The sequence below is a fragment of the Dermacentor albipictus genome, chromosome 1 (genome assembly GCF_038994185.2).
Source record: "Dermacentor albipictus isolate Rhodes 1998 colony chromosome 1, USDA_Dalb.pri_finalv2, whole genome shotgun sequence".
Lineage (NCBI taxonomy): Eukaryota > Metazoa > Arthropoda > Arachnida > Ixodida > Ixodidae > Dermacentor > Dermacentor albipictus.
The window spans coordinates 508,276,622-508,293,902 of NC_091821.1; the positions used below are offsets into that span (position 1 = coordinate 508,276,622).

Consider the following 17,281-nt stretch of genomic DNA (forward strand, 5'->3'; position numbering starts at 1 on the left):
GCGCTGAGAGGTTTCTCCTAAATCCTATCATCGTGGGCGGGAGCGCGTCGCAGTCTTCGAGGTAGGTGGTCATCCTAGCTAGGACCACGTGTTCCATGAGTTTCCCCACGCAAGAAGTGAGAGATATGGGTCTCAAGTTCTCAATTTGCAGTCGCTTGCCCGGTTTAGGTATTAACACGATTTGTGCCGTCTTCCATTGCTGCGGAATCTGCCCTGCCTCCCAGCATTCGTTAATATATTCGGTTAACTTAGCTATAGACTCATCGTCCAAGTTCCTTAGCGTTTTATTCGTTACACCGTCTAGTCCGGGTGCCGACTTGGTATTGAGTTTCTGCAGGGCTGCCCTGACCTCTGACTCGGCGATTTTGCTGTCTAATTCGTCATTTACCTGCCCTGTGTAGTCAGGGTGTACGACGGGCAGCACTTGCGAGATGTATCTTTTCTCGATTTCCTTGAGGAAGTCCTGCTCTGTCCCTCGGTACGTTTGTATTAGCCGATTTATATTTTGCCTATGTGCCGACTTTGTCCCGTCCGGGTCTAACAAATATCGAAGGATGTTCCACGTTTTTGCCATTCCTATCTGACTGTCCATGTTGTTGCATTTTTCCTCCCACTGTTGTTTGCATAGCTGCTGGGCGTACTTTTCTATGTCCCTGTTCAATTTGGCTATCTTTCTACGAAGCGTCCGGTTGTGTTTTTGTTTTTTCCATCTCCGTTGCAACCCTGCCTTAGCTTCCCACATGTGTAGAAGCTTACTGTCTACGTTCTCTAGATGCGCCTCCGGCGGGACCATTTTCGTAGCTGCCGCCACATCTCCCTTTAGTTTTTCGGTCCATTCCTCAATACCTTGTGTCGTGTCGTCGGCCTCCTCCCTTATTTTCCTGAATTTGTCCCAGTCGACAATCTTAAGTGGTCTACCCTTTGTCTTGCGCGGTCCTGCCCTTACCGTTATTTCTAGTATATTGTGATCGCTCCCAAAGTCGTGTTGCGTATTTGTCCACTGCGCGTCCCGTATGTTCTTGGTGAATGTTAGATCTGGCGTAGTATCCGCGCAAACGCTGGTACCTATTCTCGTGGGAACAGATGGGTCGGTCACGAGGGTCAGACCTTCCTGCTGTGCGTCTAGCCATAGGTTCCTGCCTTTTTGAGTTTCGATTTTGTAACCCCACGCCGCGTGTTGGGCGTTAAAATCGCCTCCGATCACTACCGCTCGGTTGTCCGCTATGGCTAGGGTTTTTTTAAAGAGCGATCGAAATTTATGGTGTCTGCACTTGGGACTGCTATAAATGTTTAATACAAAGAGGCTGTCCTTCGTTTTCCGCATGGGTATGAGTTCTAATAGAATGTGATCGATTGACTTAACTTCCGTGTCGTGTTGAACGACCGAGTGATTTCGCTTTACCAACGTCGTTAGCGCCTTCGTCTCCCCTTCGGCTCTACCAAAGGACTTGTAACCCGACAATTTTGCCAGCCCATTTGTTTCCTGCATCATTATAATATCCGGGTTTTCTTTGTCTTTAAGGTGTTGTTGCAAAATGTATCGTTTTCGATCGTATCCTCTACAATTCCATTGCCAAATCGTGTGTCTAGTTCGTCTGTCCATGGCGGCGTTACAGGTTCTCCAATCCCTCGGCGGGTACGGGGGGCCTAGTGTACGGCTTAATGGCCGTCTTAACCGGTCCCTCCCTACTTGTTTGCGGTCCCCATATTGCTAGTTTGGCTTCGAAGTCAGCCATCATTTGTTGCACTTGCTGTAGTATCGCCTTTCCTAGCGCCTCCATCTTTGCCTCTATCTTCGCCTCAAGCCTCACTTTCAGTTGTTCTAGTTTAGTTTCAAATTTTGTTTCGTTCTGTTTGATGCTGGTTTCGATTTTCTGTTCAAATTCCTTCTGTCTTCCTTGGAGCGTCGTGGCTGGCTTGGGTTTCTTTACTCCGGTTTCAATCGGAGCGTTCTCGGTCTTACGTTTAATGGCGGTGAGGGCTACGTCCTCCTCCATTGCTGTCTCTTTTTCCTCCCTTATAACTCGCGAGCTTTCCTCGTTGCGTGGCACTTTCCCGCTCCTCAAACGGTCTTTCTCTTGCCTGAGTTTTTTAATTTCATCCATGAACGCAACATTGCTCTGCCTGATTTGCACCAATTCTTTCTCTAGCGTCTTAACTCTATTTTGAAAAGCAGCCTGTGCCTCCGCACGCGCCCCGGAAGCCGCGTCCGCCCAGCTCACCTGTAAGGGTCCTGCGGCGTCGTTGACGTTGCTCTTTCCTTTTGGGCTCTGCGATCTTCCTCCCCCCTGTGCTCTGGTAGATTCGGTATTACTGGTCTTGGGTCTGGATCTCGATCTGGACCGCGATCTCGATCTGGTTCTATTCGACGTCGAGCGGCCCCTTTCCCTTGCCTGGAGCTTGGGGAAATCTTCTAGTCCAGATCCGTCCTTTGTCCGATATTCCGACCGCTGTCTCCAGTCTTCCCGTCCTGGCCTGTACAGTCTTTCAGCTTCCCTTTCGTGGTACATCGTTTCTTCTTCCTCTCGTCTGACTCGCTCCCAGCGGCGCCTCTTTACCAAATACGGTAACTTGTATCTGGCATTACATCGGCGATCCGCCGTAGGATGGTGTTTGCCGCAGAGCTGGCACTTCGCTTCGCACTCGTGGTCCTGTGGCGGGTTCTCCAAGCCACAGCCTCTGCATATCCTGCTGTTCGGGTTCGGGCAGACATCGGCTCTGTGACCAAGGCGTCCGCACTGGTAGCATATGTCTATTTGCTTCCGGTATAGTGAACACTTGACCAGTGCTCTTCCGTATCTCACGTAGTTTGGGACGTGATGCCCGTCGAAAAGGATGATGACATTCGTGGTGTTTCCCATCCTTTTGGCCATGAGGACCGTCGGATTCTTTGGTGTTACAAGCATCTCCACTATTTCTCTAGGAGACACCTCGTGCGTTACTCCTCTTATCACTCCCTTAGATGTATCCTCCGGAGCCGACTCGTACCAACACCTCCTAGACTAGAAGGCCGGAGTGCTCGGCGAGTGACGTCACGGGCAAGAGGCCATCGGTACGCTCGGGCATACGGGTTCAGTGAAGGGATCGCGGCTTGGTTCACCTAGCAGCCGTATGCTTTTATTGACCACTCCACACGTTTTCTTCAGTCGAAACTGCGGAATGAGCAGCAGGCACCTTGCAAAGCATTTATTTAGAGGCACAGATACAAAACAGCTTTGTAAAGCTTGTGCATGTATTGATGCCAGAAGCTTTTGTAGCATCGCGCTTTGTCTTCTTTGTAATGTACGTTTTTTGCGAATTATTATTTATTATACCCCATATTTCATACCTATTACTTCAAGTAAATTGAATCCATAAAAACCACTCCTTCCGTATTTTGTACTTGTGGTTTTTACGGCACGGCAATGACGAATGTAATGCACTCGATTAGCTTCACAATTGCGTATGAACAATCTTATTGGGGACACATGTATTTATTACAATCTAGATTATGGTCAAACGAATAATTTCGCTTTCGACGCACTAATTACCGCAGTCCACTAATTTACAACAACTCAAATGAGTTTAGAAATGGGATATAAAACATTTGTGCAGCTATTTACACGAAAACAGCTGCCTTATTGCGCAGAGTTTCAGCTTTTCTCTTCCTTGCCTTAGCATTGGCATCCAATATTTTGTCATTCATCTTGCAGCCGTAGTTCTTCAATAAAATATTCCTGCTACACCACAAAAGGTGCCTTAACACAAATTCAGATTTATGTCTATCCTCGCAGGCGTCGAACTCTGAGGAATCATCACTTTCTGTAAATGCACTTGCTGTAATTGAGCAATTAACTTTCCGTATTTTTCAAAAGTAACTATTTAAAGAAGTTCTGAACATCTTACCCGGGAGTGCGCTAATACAATGAAGTCTGCGCGTGGTAGCGCCCTAATCGAGGCACTCTGGGCTTCTTCATCTTGCGGAAACTTGAAGACATTATTTTTCTGCCTTTATTTGTACATGTAATTGCTCCGGCAATTGGGCACGCAGCACTTAATAGGCATATCTTGGCATGGCACTCCACATTCCGGGGCAATGAAGACTCGCGGTACACACAATCGCAAGCACAGCACAAGTGTTGAGACTACATGCACTGGTCACATCTAGAAAAAAATGTGCGTTCGGAAGCATGCAAGAGCATTGCCGAGCATGCCGAACCCGAAGCTATTCAAGGAACGGCAGGGCTTAAAGAAGGGAATTGCGCTAAAAAAGACACGGACGAGTAAGGACATGGACGGGCGCAAACTCGCGACTGATTTTATTCAGAAGAAACACAAATATATATACCTAGATCCTTATTGCTTAATCATTGCCTAAGCGCACATGCCAAGAACGTTTTTTCTTTTTTATACAAATTTATGCTGGAATCACTTACACAATCATCACCTGACTTATCAATGTAAAAAGCCTCTGCGAGTTCACGTGCGACCTGGTTACGACTGCGCCTTAAGATTTTGGTTCTAGCCAGCAAAGGCTGGCATGCTTTATCAGGCGTAGCCAGAGGGCATGCGCCGCAATGTAAGGGCAAATTTGACCCTTTTTCGTTAACCATAGAGAGCTTGTGTTCCCTTAGTCTTTCATTTATACAACGGCCCGTCTGGCCAATGTAAACTTTTCCGCATGTCAGGGGAATTTCATAGACAACCCCGACCGAACACCTGACAAACTGGGTGGCGTGACGTTTGGTGCAGTCTCGCACGCATTCCTCGCCGGAGACAATCCGGGGGCACAAAGAGGCCAACTTGCGCGGGGCAGAAAATACCACCGGCACACCGTAGCGATTGGCTACATTCTTCAGGTTGTGGGAGACCCTATGGATATAGGGGAGAACCGCCGGTCTGGTCTTCGGTTGACCGCCACCATCTTGAGGTGTTCTAGGTTTCAAGCTTTGCAGAAGCTTCTCTGCCACAGCAGCCACGACGGAAACGGGAAAACCAGCCTTCTGCAACCTGCCAATCTGATTGTTGAGGCTGTCATTTACCAGGTGAACACATGATTTCTGCAGGGCTTCCTTCAGGCACAGCATAACAATGGCGCGTTTTACCGTCTTAGAATGAGCGGACTCAAAAGGCAACAGGTCTTTCCGGGCTCGTGGTGAGTACATCCAACACGTGTGATCTGGTGTTAAAGTGATGTTAATATCTAGAAACTGCAATCTATCTTGTTCAGGTAATTCGTGGGTGAAGGTTAGACCCCTCCCGTGTCGTTTAAAGACAGATAAGGTCTCTTGCACGGTAACCGTGTGTGTCAAACCGGGTTTCTTCTTAAAAATCACCAAATAATCGTCCACGTATCTAAAAACTTTAAGAACCATCTTGTCGTCCAAATAACACACCAGATCACGATCAATGCTGGCCAGGAAAATATTAGCCAGTACCGGCGCCACACAAGACCCGATGCAAATGCCCTGACGTTGAACATGAAAATGGTTGTCAAAAGTTACAAAAGTGGACTCAAGATAAAATTCTAGTAGCTTCATGAAATTGTCCACGGTTAGGCCGCTAGTATTCTGAAATTCTACTACACCATTTTCGTCGATGCAAGACCTAACTGCACAAAATAGGTCATCATGCGGTATAGAAAAGAACAGGTTTTCTATGTCAAAAGAGACAGCGTAGCCTAAAGATGAGGAACCCTGTAGGAAAGAAACCACATCACCTGAATTCTTCACTACAAAAGGGTCTTGTATAACTAAATTCCTTAAACACTTTTGGAGAAAAGAGCTAATCTCTCGTTGCCACGTATCCCTTTCACTCACAATACACCGGAACGGCTTGTCATCTTTGTGCGTCTTCACGGTAAAAAACAGTTCTAGGCTATTGCGCTTACAGTTGTTAATAGCTCTTGAAAGTCTATCTAAAGCCAAGTCCTTGCACAGTTCTATGGCTTGAGCCTTTACCTTGGAAGTCTTCAGGTTTTTGGTGCCAAAGTTCCTTCCGACGGCCTCAACGGCTTTGTCATGAAACATCCCCTTTGGTAGCACGGCAAATCCTCCCTCCTTGTCCGCCTGTAGAAGCATCAGCTGATGTTCTTTGAAGAAAGAGACGACTTCTTCGGCGTCTCTTTTCACAGTTGACTGTCTTAGGCACGCAGACACTCGAGGCTTGGTGGCCGTACGCAGCAGGCACTCGACCCCATCAAGAAGACACCTTTCACGGTCCTCTTCACCAGTTTTGCGCGCCACTTGTCGATTCAACGACAGCAACTCGTGCGCTGGCACATTAGGCTCCATGCTGAACTTGGGTCCTTTCTTTAGCACGTCGGCTATCTTGGGTGGCAGTACCGTGTCGGCCAGCAGAGAAATCGCACAACCAAGACTTTTTTCTCTAGGCCTGCCTTTTGGAAGCCGCAGCAAAAGGCACCCCCACCAAAATTCGACCGCTTGGGAAGTCTGTCGCCGATAGGACTGTAACCTGGCTTCACCTATCCACTCGGAGTCTGTGCTATAGGCGAGCACTCGCAGCCAGTGATTTAAAAGCCTGATTTGGCGCCATAGCTCCGATCTCAAAATTTTGCAGAGGCGCTTTAAATGACCAACAGACGGTAACACGTGGCCAAAAAGAGCTGTGAATTCTATCGGTACTAAATTCTTCTTGAGGCAATAGCCGAAAAAACGGGCACGGCAGGTCGCAGACACAATGGAGCTGATCAAAGTAGGTATATTACAGTTTGACGGGGAAACACAAAAGAAAGGGCCCACTGCAGAAGAAACGTAATTCAGGAGAGCACGTTGTTGGGCGAGTCGGTCGTACATACTTAAAGAAGGGAATTGCGCTAAAAAAGACACGGACGAGTAAGGACATGGACGGGCGCAAACTCGCGACTGATTTTATTCAGAAGAAACACAAATATATATACCTAGATCCTTATTGCTTAATCATTGCCTAAGCGCACATGCCAAGAACGTTTTTTTCTTTTTTATACAAATTTATGCTGGAATCACTTACACAATCATCACCTGACTTATCAATGTAAAAAGCCTCTGCGAGTTCACGTGCGACCTGGTTACGACTGCGCCTTAAGATTTTGGTTCTAGCCAGCAAAGGCTGGCATGCTTTATCAGGCGTAGCCAGAGGGCATGCGCCGCAATGTAAGGGCAAATTTGACCCTTTTTCGTTAACCATAGAGAGCTTGTGTTCCCTTAGTCTTTCATTTATACAACGGCCCGTCTGGCCAATGTAAACTTTTCCGCATGTCAGGGGAATTTCATAGACAACCCCGACCGAACACCTGACAAACTGGGTGGCGTGACGTTTGGTGCAGTCTCGCACGCATTCCTCGCCGGAGACAATCCGGGGGCACAAAGAGGCCAACTTGCGCGGGGCAGAAAATACCACCGGCACACCGTAGCGATTGGCTACATTCTTCAGGTTGTGGGAGACCCTATGGATATAGGGGAGAACCGCCGGTCTGGTCTTCGGTTGACCGCCACCATCTTGAGGTGTTCTAGGTTTCAAGCTTTGCAGAAGCTTCTCTGCCACAGCAGCCACGACGGAAACGGGAAAACCAGCCTTCTGCAACCTGCCAATCTGATTGTTGAGGCTGTCATTTACCAGGTGAACACATGATTTCTGCAGGGCTTCCTTCAGGCACAGCATAACAATGGCGCGTTTTACCGTCTTAGAATGAGCGGACTCAAAAGGCAACAGGTCTTTCCGGGCTCGTGGTGAGTACATCAAACACGTGTGATCTGGTGTTAAAGTGATGTTAATATCTAGAAACTGCAATCTATCTTGTTCAGGTAATTCGTGGGTGAAGGTTAGACCCCTCCCGTGTCGTTTAAAGACAGATAAGGTCTCTTGCACGGTAACCGTGTGTGTCAAACCGGGTTTCTTCTTAAAAATCACCAAATAATCGTCCACGTATCTAAAAACTTTAAGAACCATCTTGTCGTCCAAATAACACACCAGATCACGATCAATGCTGGCCAGGAAAATATTAGCCAGTACCGGCGCCACACAAGACCCGATGCAAATGCCCTGACGTTGAACATGAAAATGGTTGTCAAAAGTTACAAAAGTGGACTCAAGATAAAATTCTAGTAGCTTCATGAAATTGTCCACGGTTAGGCCGCTAGTATTCTGAAATTCTACTACACCATTTTCGTCGATGCAAGACCTAACTGCACAAAATAGGTCATCATGCGGTATAGAAAAGAACAGGTTTTCTATGTCAAAAGAGACAGCGTAGCCTAAAGATGAGGAACCCTGTAGGAAAGAAACCACATCACCTGAATTCTTCACTACAAAAGGGTCTTGTATAACTAAATTCCTTAAACACTTTTGGAGAAAAGAGGTAATCTCTCGTTGCCACGTATCCCTTTCACTCACAATACACCGGAACGGCTTGTCATCTTTGTGCGTCTTCACGGTAAAAAACAGTTCTAGGCTATTGCGCTTACAGTTGTTAATAGCTCTTGAAAGTCTATCTAAAGCCAAGTCCTTGCACAGTTCTATGGCTTGAGCCTTTACCTTGGAAGTCTTCAGGTTTTTGGTGCCAAAGTTCCTTCCGACGGCCTCAACGGCTTTGTCATGAAACATCCCCTTTGGTAGCACGGCAAATCCTCCCTCCGTGTCCGCCTGTAGAAGCATCAGCTGATGTTCTTTGAAGAAAGAGACGACTTCTTCGGCGTCTCTTTTCACAGTTGACTGTCTTAGGCACGCAGACACTCGAGGCTTGGTGGCCGTACGCAGCAGGCACTCGACCCCATCAAGAAGACACCTTTCACGGTCCTCTTCACCAGTTTTGCGCGCCACTTGTCGATTCAACGACAGCAACTCGTGCGCTGGCACATTAGGCTCCATGCTGAACTTGGGTCCTTTCTTTAGCACGTCGGCTATCTTGGGTGGCAGTACCGTGTCGGCCAGCAGAGAAATCGCACAACCAAGACTTTTTTCTCTAGGCCTGCCTTTTGGAAGCCGCAGCAAAAGGCACCCCCACCAAAATTCGACCGCTTGGGAAGTCTGTCGCCGATAGGACTGTAACCTGGCTTCACCTATCCACTCGGAGTCTGTGCTATAGGCGAGCACTCGCAGCCAGTGATTTAAAACAACGAGAGATTTAAGGCAACGAGAGATTTAAGGCAACGAGAGATTAGCTCTTTTCTCCAAAAGTGTTTAAGGAATTTAGTTATACAAGACCCTTTTGTAGTGAAGAATTCAGGTGATGTGGTTTCTTTCCTACAGGGTTCCTCATCTTTAGGCTACGCTGTCTCTTTTGACATAGAAAACCTGTTCTTTTCTATACCGCATGATGACCTATTTTGTGCAGTTAGGTCTTGCATCGACGAAAATGGTGTAGTAGAATTTCAGAATACTAGCGGCCTAACCGTGGACAATTTCATGAAGCTACTAGAATTTTATCTTGAGTCCACTTTTGTAACTTTTGACAACCATTTTCATGTTCAACGTCAGGGCATTTGCATCGGGTCTTGTGTGGCGCCGGTACTGGCTAATATTTTCCTGGCCAGCATTGATCGTGATCTGGTGTGTTATTTGGACGACAAGATGGTTCTTAAAGTTTTTAGATACGTGGACGATTATTTGGTGATTTTTAAGAAGAAACCCGGTTTGACACACACGGTTACCGTGCAAGAGACCTTATCTGTCTTTAAACGACACGGGAGGGGTCTAACCTTCACCCACGAATTACCTGAACAAGATAGATTGCAGTTTCTAGATATTAACATCACTTTAACACCAGATCACACGTGTTTGATGTACTCACCACGAGCCCGGAAAGACCTGTTGCCTTTTGAGTCCGCTCATTCTAAGACGGTAAAACGCGCCATTGTTATGCTGTGCCTGAAGGAAGCCCTGCAGAAATCATGTGTTCACCTGGTAAATGACAGCCTCAACAATCAGATTGGCAGGTTGCAGAAGGCTGGTTTTCCCGTTTCCGTCGTGGCTGCTGTGGCAGAGAAGCTTCTGCAAAGCTTGAAACCTAGAACACCTCAAGATGGTGGCGGTCAACCGAAGACCAGACCGGCGGTTCTCCCCTATATCCATAGGGTCTCCCACAACCTGAAGAATGTAGCCAATCGCTACGGTGTGCCGGTGGTATTTTCTGCCCCGCGCAAGTTGGCCTCTTTGTGCCCCCGGATTGTCTCCGGCGAGGAATGCGTGCGAGACTGCACCAAACGTCACGCCACCCAGTTTGTCAGGTGTTCGGTCGGGGTTGTCTATGAAATTCCCCTGACATGCGGAAAAGTTTACATTGGCCAGACGGGCCGTTGTATAAATGAAAGACTAAGGGAACACAAGCTCTCTATGGTTAACGAAAAAGGGTCAAATTTGCCCTTACATTGCGGCGCATGCCCTCTGGCTACGCCTGATAAAGCATGCCAGCCTTTGCTGGCTAGAACCAAAATCTTAAGGCGCAGTCGTAACCAGGTCGCACGTGAACTCGCAGAGGCTTTTTACATTGATAAGTCAGGTGATGATTGTGTAAGTGATTCCAGCATAAATTTGTATAAAAAAGAAAAAAACGTTCTTGGCATGTGCGCTTAGGCAATGATTAAGCAATAAGGATCTAGGTATATATATTTGTGTTTCTTCTGAATAAAATCAGTCGCGAGTTTGCGCCCGTCCATGTCCTTACTCGTCCGTGTCTTTTTTAGCGCAATTCCCTTCTTTAAGTATGTACGACCGACTCGCCCAACAACGTGCTCTCCTGAACGGCAGGGCTCCTGGAACTAATTGAATTGTTGTCGCCGCTTTCGTCCCCTCGGTCTTCTCCGAATAGCCGGGGTTAACCATTGTATATCTTCCGCGCTTCATTTTCAAAACTGGTGCGCCGCTCGTAGCTTCGTAGCACGCTGCACGGAACTTCTATGTTGGCCTCTTGTGCGTGACGTCGCTCAAGGGGAGAGGGTCAGCCAGAAGGCCTTAAGTTCTCTAGAGGGTGTTGCTCGTACGCGTTGGCTTCGAACTCCTTGTCTCCCATCCTCAGTCGAGTGATAGTCCTGTATTTTTCGGCGCGCTCCTCCGATGGCGTGCTGATCACTAGAATGTTCTGTTTGTAGTTGGCACACACCGTGTCATCTTCCGATTCCTTTCTGGGGATTCCCGCGGCGTTGGCGACGCAGCATTCTAGGCGATTGATCCCATAGTCGGTGACGTTGAAGCTGTCACGTGGGCGCACTATTATCTTGTACTCCGCCTTCGCCAAACTGGGCATCCTGCTTGCCGCCATGATTTGTCTTGCTTTTTGTCCCTTGTTCCACCTATTACTGAATATTACTGAATGCGTTCTCGCTGGAGAAGCGCGCTGCCTGATCTTGGGTTCCGTGAGATTTTGTCCGCTCACTGGCACATCCTCCTCTCTTCACAACACGCCAACCTGCTTCGTCCTCATACTCTTCTCTCGGTATATCATCCCCTTCGACGCTCACCGTTGCCATCTTGCAGCTCTAACCCGAAAAGAGGCGGGGCTCCAGCCACCGGGGCTCCAGCCACCAGCTTCGTTGGGTTAGGCTTAGCGGCCGTGTCGGCGTGGCGCTATATAAAGTGGTCGATGTGCCGAAAATAAACGGTCCACCTACTTGACAATGATATCAGGGTGGTCCGTGGAACTTGCACTTCCTTCTCGATAATAAGGCGTCGGTGAATTCTTCGAATGTACGCCGAGAATCATTCAAAATCTGCGGAGCCGACGCGACACAGATCCGCACTTTGCGTCTTCTTCTTCTTCCCCATAACCAGCCGAGGTATAAATATTTGAGTGCCACGAACCCATGATTTCGGGAGGTGAGCTTCAGAGCAAACATAGACGCTCTCTCCAATTGCCCAGTCTAGCTTCCGCAAGCAAAATTCTTTCCCTGCGTTCTGCCAAACCGGAGCTACGTCATGGGCCCCGCCTTCATTTTTATGCGAAGCATACTAGCCGCACAACCACGCTCTTCCTTGCTGCGCCGAGCGCGGCCGCGTAGCTACCATATGACGTCATAACATCTGCAAAAGCGGAGGCTCAACTCGTGCGGCCGCGTAGCTACATAGCCGGGTCCCAGCTCGTGCGCTCGCCTGCATGAGTTGTTTCTTCGTCTAGCCGAACCAAATATAGCCAAGCAACAGCAGTTCACCAGGCTAAACAGTGGTTCAACAACTAAAATAAAGGCTAGTATGCTTCGCATCCTGGGCTTAACCTTAGCTAAGCCACAGCCATTTTTTCCCTCCATTTTTTGTTGCGCAGCGAACTTTCACTGACGACGTCGCGCACGAGCTGCTGCGCTTGTGCCATGTTGCGCATCGCATGATTTTGCATGCTGTGCACGAGGACACCTGACTAGCGCCATAAGTCAGTGCTACGCGAATACTGAGGCAGACAAAAGCGTATCACAGTGCATGGTCCCGCGATGGAACACTGTAGAAAATGTCATAGTTTGGGTCTCTCCGTGCGCGAGTGCACGACGTTGTAACAAGCAGAGGAAACGGAAGTACCACTCGCTTGCTGCGCTGGGAATTGAAACAAAAAAGCAGTCAGACATATTGTTTGTGTTTTATTACTTCTCTAAGCTTTAATTCGTCTATTGAAGCAGCGGATTCCATAAAGAACAGATATTGCATCGAATTGTTTTTGAAATCACGAGCCACTGTGAGCCACGTCACAGCACTGCCATGTACACAGGCGCACTATTACAACATGCGTCAACAGTCCGGCTGGGAACTCTGCTTTCGCGAGAAGAAGGGCAAACCGAAATTGACTTCACATTGCCGCTCTTTCTGAAGTGAGTAGTGATGTAACACTTGACACGACCGTTAGCGTGCATTGTATGCACAGTGCTTGCCAGCTCAAAATGACCAGAGCTGGTGATCAGGGTTAAAGAAAAGAACAAAAAAAAAATGGCTGTGGCTTAGCTAAGGTTAAGCCCAGGATGCGAAGCATACTAGCCTTTATTTTAGTTGTTGAACCACTGTTTAGCCTGGTGAACTGCTGTTGCTTGGCTATATTTGGTTCGGCTAGACGAAGAAACAACTCATGCGTTACTCTGCTTCGCCTTCAAGAGTGGAACGCGACAGCGTTCCCGTCAACCCGCCAGCGACTACGCGCCCGCATTGGACGCGGTGAGCGTCGAGCAACGCAGCGTTCGGCGCGGCAACGAAATGTGCGCCTGAGCAAGCGACGCACACCTGAGCCTTAGAAACAGCTCGTTTCTAAGGCAACACCGCATTCACTAGAGGCGCTTTTGTACCGCTTTGAAGCATCGTACTCGTGGCTCAGTGGTAGCGTCTCCGTCTCACACTCCGGAGACCCTGGTTCGATTCCCACCCAGCCCATCTTGCAAGAGTTGAGCGACGCCGCGAGCGACGCCGCGAGTTCGAGCCCCGTTTCTGCTCTGTCGTGACGTCACAGTCTCATGTGGTATGGCACGGTGTCACGTGGTATTGACGGCGACACCGCCGCGCCTGAGGAGCTGGGTTGAGCTCTCGTAATATGCTTCGCATAATATCTCTGAACGTGCAAATGGGCTGAGCACTAGTTTTTTTCAGAGGGACGGGATCTGTGACCCAGTTCTCACTATTAGTGCGTGACAAAGATGTACCTTTCTTAATGACAAAACATCGCAGACGTATTTACCTTTTCTGAAAATACTGTGTATTGCACTTCTATGCCTTTGTTACGCAAGCTATGTCCTCCCTCTCAAATATCTTGTGCGCAATCCAATCGCGCATCCAGTGTTCCGGTTGCTCTGTTTAAAGCTTCCTTCGAGTTAAGAGGAAGCTTTAGCTCGGGCCCAACTCCGACGCGGCCTATTCAAATACATGTAAAAACGCAAAAACGTTTTTCTGAGATAACCCCTGGACCGATGTTAATGAAATTTGTTGCATTTGAGAGATAAAGTTAAATTCTAGTGACTGTTGGAAGCGGAATTTTGATTTAGGGCTTGAATTCTGCTAAAAAAGATTTTCAAAAATTCAGAAGTTTGAAAAAAATAGAAGCACGAAGTTTACAAACTAATAGCTCAGCATCAAGAAGAGATATCACGGTTCTGTGAACGGCATCCATTAGGTCATTCAAAGCGGACAAATTTCATATGCCATTTTACATCTTACGTGAATTTGTTACGTAGTTTACAAGGGTTCTGCAAAAGTTGTAATTACATATTACCAATTTTTTTTTTAGATTCATGTGTAAGATGTCAAATTTGTCCGCTTTATATGTGCTCTTAGGCACAATTCACAGAATTGCGATATCATTTTTTCTTGCTGAGTTACGGAGTTGTAAACTTGATAGTTTCGTTTTCTGAAAACTTGCGATTTTTGCCAATATTTAATAAAAAATTGAAGCCGTAAATCGGAAATCCCGAACCAACAGTCACTAGATTTAAAGTTTTTTCTTTTAAATGCAACAAACCTCGTCAAATTTGGTGCAGTAGTTGCAGAGAAAAACGAATTCTCCTTTTACATGTATTTAGATAGGAGCATCGGAGCTAAAGCTTCCTCTTAAAACGTCCATTTAAAACTAAGCGTTCGTGTCGTGTGGTTTCTCTTTTGTCCTTGTGCTCAAAAGTCAAACGGGAACATGCTCCAAAACCATCTGAGTTTACTAAATTGCTAGAATTTTTTTATAGCGCCTCGTCGAGCTTGTCGGGGGGACTGTCGCTCAGCGTGTCGAGATGGCGGTATACCTGGCGCAGAACGGTGACGACGACGACGCCGGTGAGCCTGACATGGGTACTGCACAAGGTGCAGGTGGGCGTGCACGAGGGCGTCACGCCCACGCTGCCGCAGGAGTGCGAGGAGTCGGCCACCGCTCCCGACGTCGAGTTCCTCGTCAACAAGCCGTTCGTGCTGTGCGTTCGCAAAGGGGACATCCTCGTGCTGCTCGCCAGCATACAGAGGGTGCACGTGCCCTGACGTCGAGGGTGAGCGACGTTGAGTGAGCAGAGGTAATAAGTGTGAAAATAGCGAGTGGCTTTGTTAGCCTATCTAGATCGCGGTATGCGGCTGCAACAGTGTGGACCCGTTATGGCACCGCATGCGAACGCACCGTGAATAGTCAGCTTCTGGTAGAATCCTTTAAAGGGATCAAAAGCGCCACCCTTCATGAAGTAGGTTAAGCCTCCCTGCACATGCTTTGTAATTGAGATTTTATTTTCTAATAAAGTTTTCCGCGCACGATTATGATATTCCTAGGTGTACCTGAAACATAGGCCAACAAGAATGAAACCGGCCATGCATTGCGTGATTGTTGACCGGCGCCGCCATTGAAATGCACTGCGTCACGTACATATTCTCGCCACCTATGTATATATATATATATATATATATATATATATATATATATATATATATATATATATATATATATATATATATATATATATATATATGGTACACAGCATATGCACAGCACAGCATAATTGGGTACACAGCATATCTGCACCGTCTGTGACATACATGCCTGCGGTATACATTACAGTAGTGCAGTATTACAGTATGTGCTCCTCTGTGCTCACATATGGAGTTCTCGTTTCCTATCGAGTATCTTTAGCGTGCCTGACGTAATATTTGTCATTTGTGCTACGTTAAGCTGCTGTGGATGCTAAATCCTACGTTATTTTCAAGTTGCTTCTATTGCGAGTGCAATTACAGATATTCGTTTATTACGCGAATGCTGCAGCACTGTGAACGTTTCTCTATCGCAAACATTGCGAGAGCTGCTATCAACATTGCCTGCTCGTCTTTTTCGTTGCTTTTGTGTGTTCGCTTCACTGGCTGTTCCTATGAGCTACAAATAATCGAGCTTTGTTCACTTTCCACCGTTATCTTGCAGCTCCTGCAACCGGGTATGACGGCCCCGCATAACATAACCCGATCCTCCTTGGAAATCTTGTGCCTAGCGTCAACGCCTGCTGGTGCGGTGTGCTCAGACTTAGTGAAAATGCTGACGACGTGACAACGTGCGTCAGCAGGTGAACTTGCCTAGCGGACGTTGACAGAAGAGCTCCACATCACTGGCTTCCTTCAATCGCACCGGAAGGTTCTTTCCCGCACATATTGCTGGATCGCGTTGGCACGTGAACCCCGTGCGTTTGTATACTGAGCCACTGTATATAAAAGAGAACGTTTAATTGTCACGTATTACGTACACACTAGTCGCTTTTCTCAGAAAAAAAAAATTGTAACCATTAGTGTTCTTGTCTCCTTACTACAAGAAAATGTTTCCATAGGCTATGAAAATTCTATTAAAATTTGGCGTGGTTTCCTGTTATTGCGAGTTCTCTGAGCAGAAAATGGCTGATCTGTTTCGAAATCTCTTTTATATAAAACCTAATCTTTTATATAAATCTTAATTTACTTACGTTGTAGTCAACATCGTTACCTTTGCGTTCATCCAGCTACCAAAACACATTTTGCTACGAGCGGCAGAGTTGGCTAGCTTTGCATAGCACTAGGTAAGAATTTACCTATAGCGGTAGGAGTAAGTTACCTATTAGGAAGGAGGATTCCTAGCGTGTTGTGAAGGTGCATATCGCCAGGCACCTTCATTTTCTTGCGGAAGTAATACACTTCTCTCTTATATTGTAAAGGAAATATATGAAGTTATTCATAAATTTAGATTCGTAATGATGCAGTTTACACACGGAGCACACTCTTGAGCTGACAAGGAACATGGTACCCTTGCGCATACGTTGAGGATACGCAGTGTGTTTTGTAATCGTACCGTCCAGCTCGGCGTTCATTTCCCTACACCCCCTTCCTTTTTCTTTCTTGATTTCTTGTTTGAGAGTGGGCCTAAGAAGGGGCAGAGGCTAAGGGCCCAAACATGGTCAATCCGCCCGTCCGTTACGCCCTCGTTCGACCGCATGCGGACGCCCAAATGGCGGATGGTATCGCAAAACTCGGTGCATGCTCAATCCGCACGAGCGGATCGCACGGGCACTCCTATTGGGCGGCGCGACCTGTTGACAGCTGGCAACCGTTCGGCGGAGCAAAGGTGTTCAAGGCTGGCAATTTCTTTTGACAGCAGACATCGCCTCCTTTACGTAAAGGAGGCGCTCCAGCAGACGACGCTGGCATATGTTCGGAGATGTGATTCAAGTTTCCGAGTCACGGTGAAAATGCGACTCTAGGCTGCCACATTCTGTTCTGCAGCCGCATGTTTGCATTGGCACCGTCATCCTTCTTTTAAACACTGCACAGTCATCTTATCTGCGCCACCTTTTACATAGGTATTGCAATGGCATCTTATCGCAACATGCGTGTTATTCTCGGACGATTAGTTTAGGCACGCGCTGCC

At 47.4% G+C, this 17,281-nt stretch overlaps 1 protein-coding gene across 3 annotated transcripts in view; it reads left to right on the plus strand.

The window, feature by feature from the left end:
- Positions 1-16,122, plus strand: part of LOC135907592 (ovalbumin-like) — a 65,738-nt gene extending 49,616 nt beyond the window's left edge. The window contains exons 4-5 of one of the 3 annotated variants that reach the window (XM_065439276.1): positions 14,610-14,903; positions 15,815-16,122. In XM_065439276.1, coding sequence (XP_065295348.1) covers positions 14,610-14,895 — 286 coding nt within the window. In that variant the 3' untranslated portion in view covers positions 14,896-14,903; positions 15,815-16,122. Of the gene's footprint in view, positions 1-14,609; positions 14,928-15,814 lie in introns of all 3 variants that reach the window. The other 2 variants (XM_065439275.1, XM_065439277.1) reach the window with 2 other exon arrangements.
- The last annotated feature ends 1,159 nt before the right edge of the window (positions 16,123-17,281 follow it).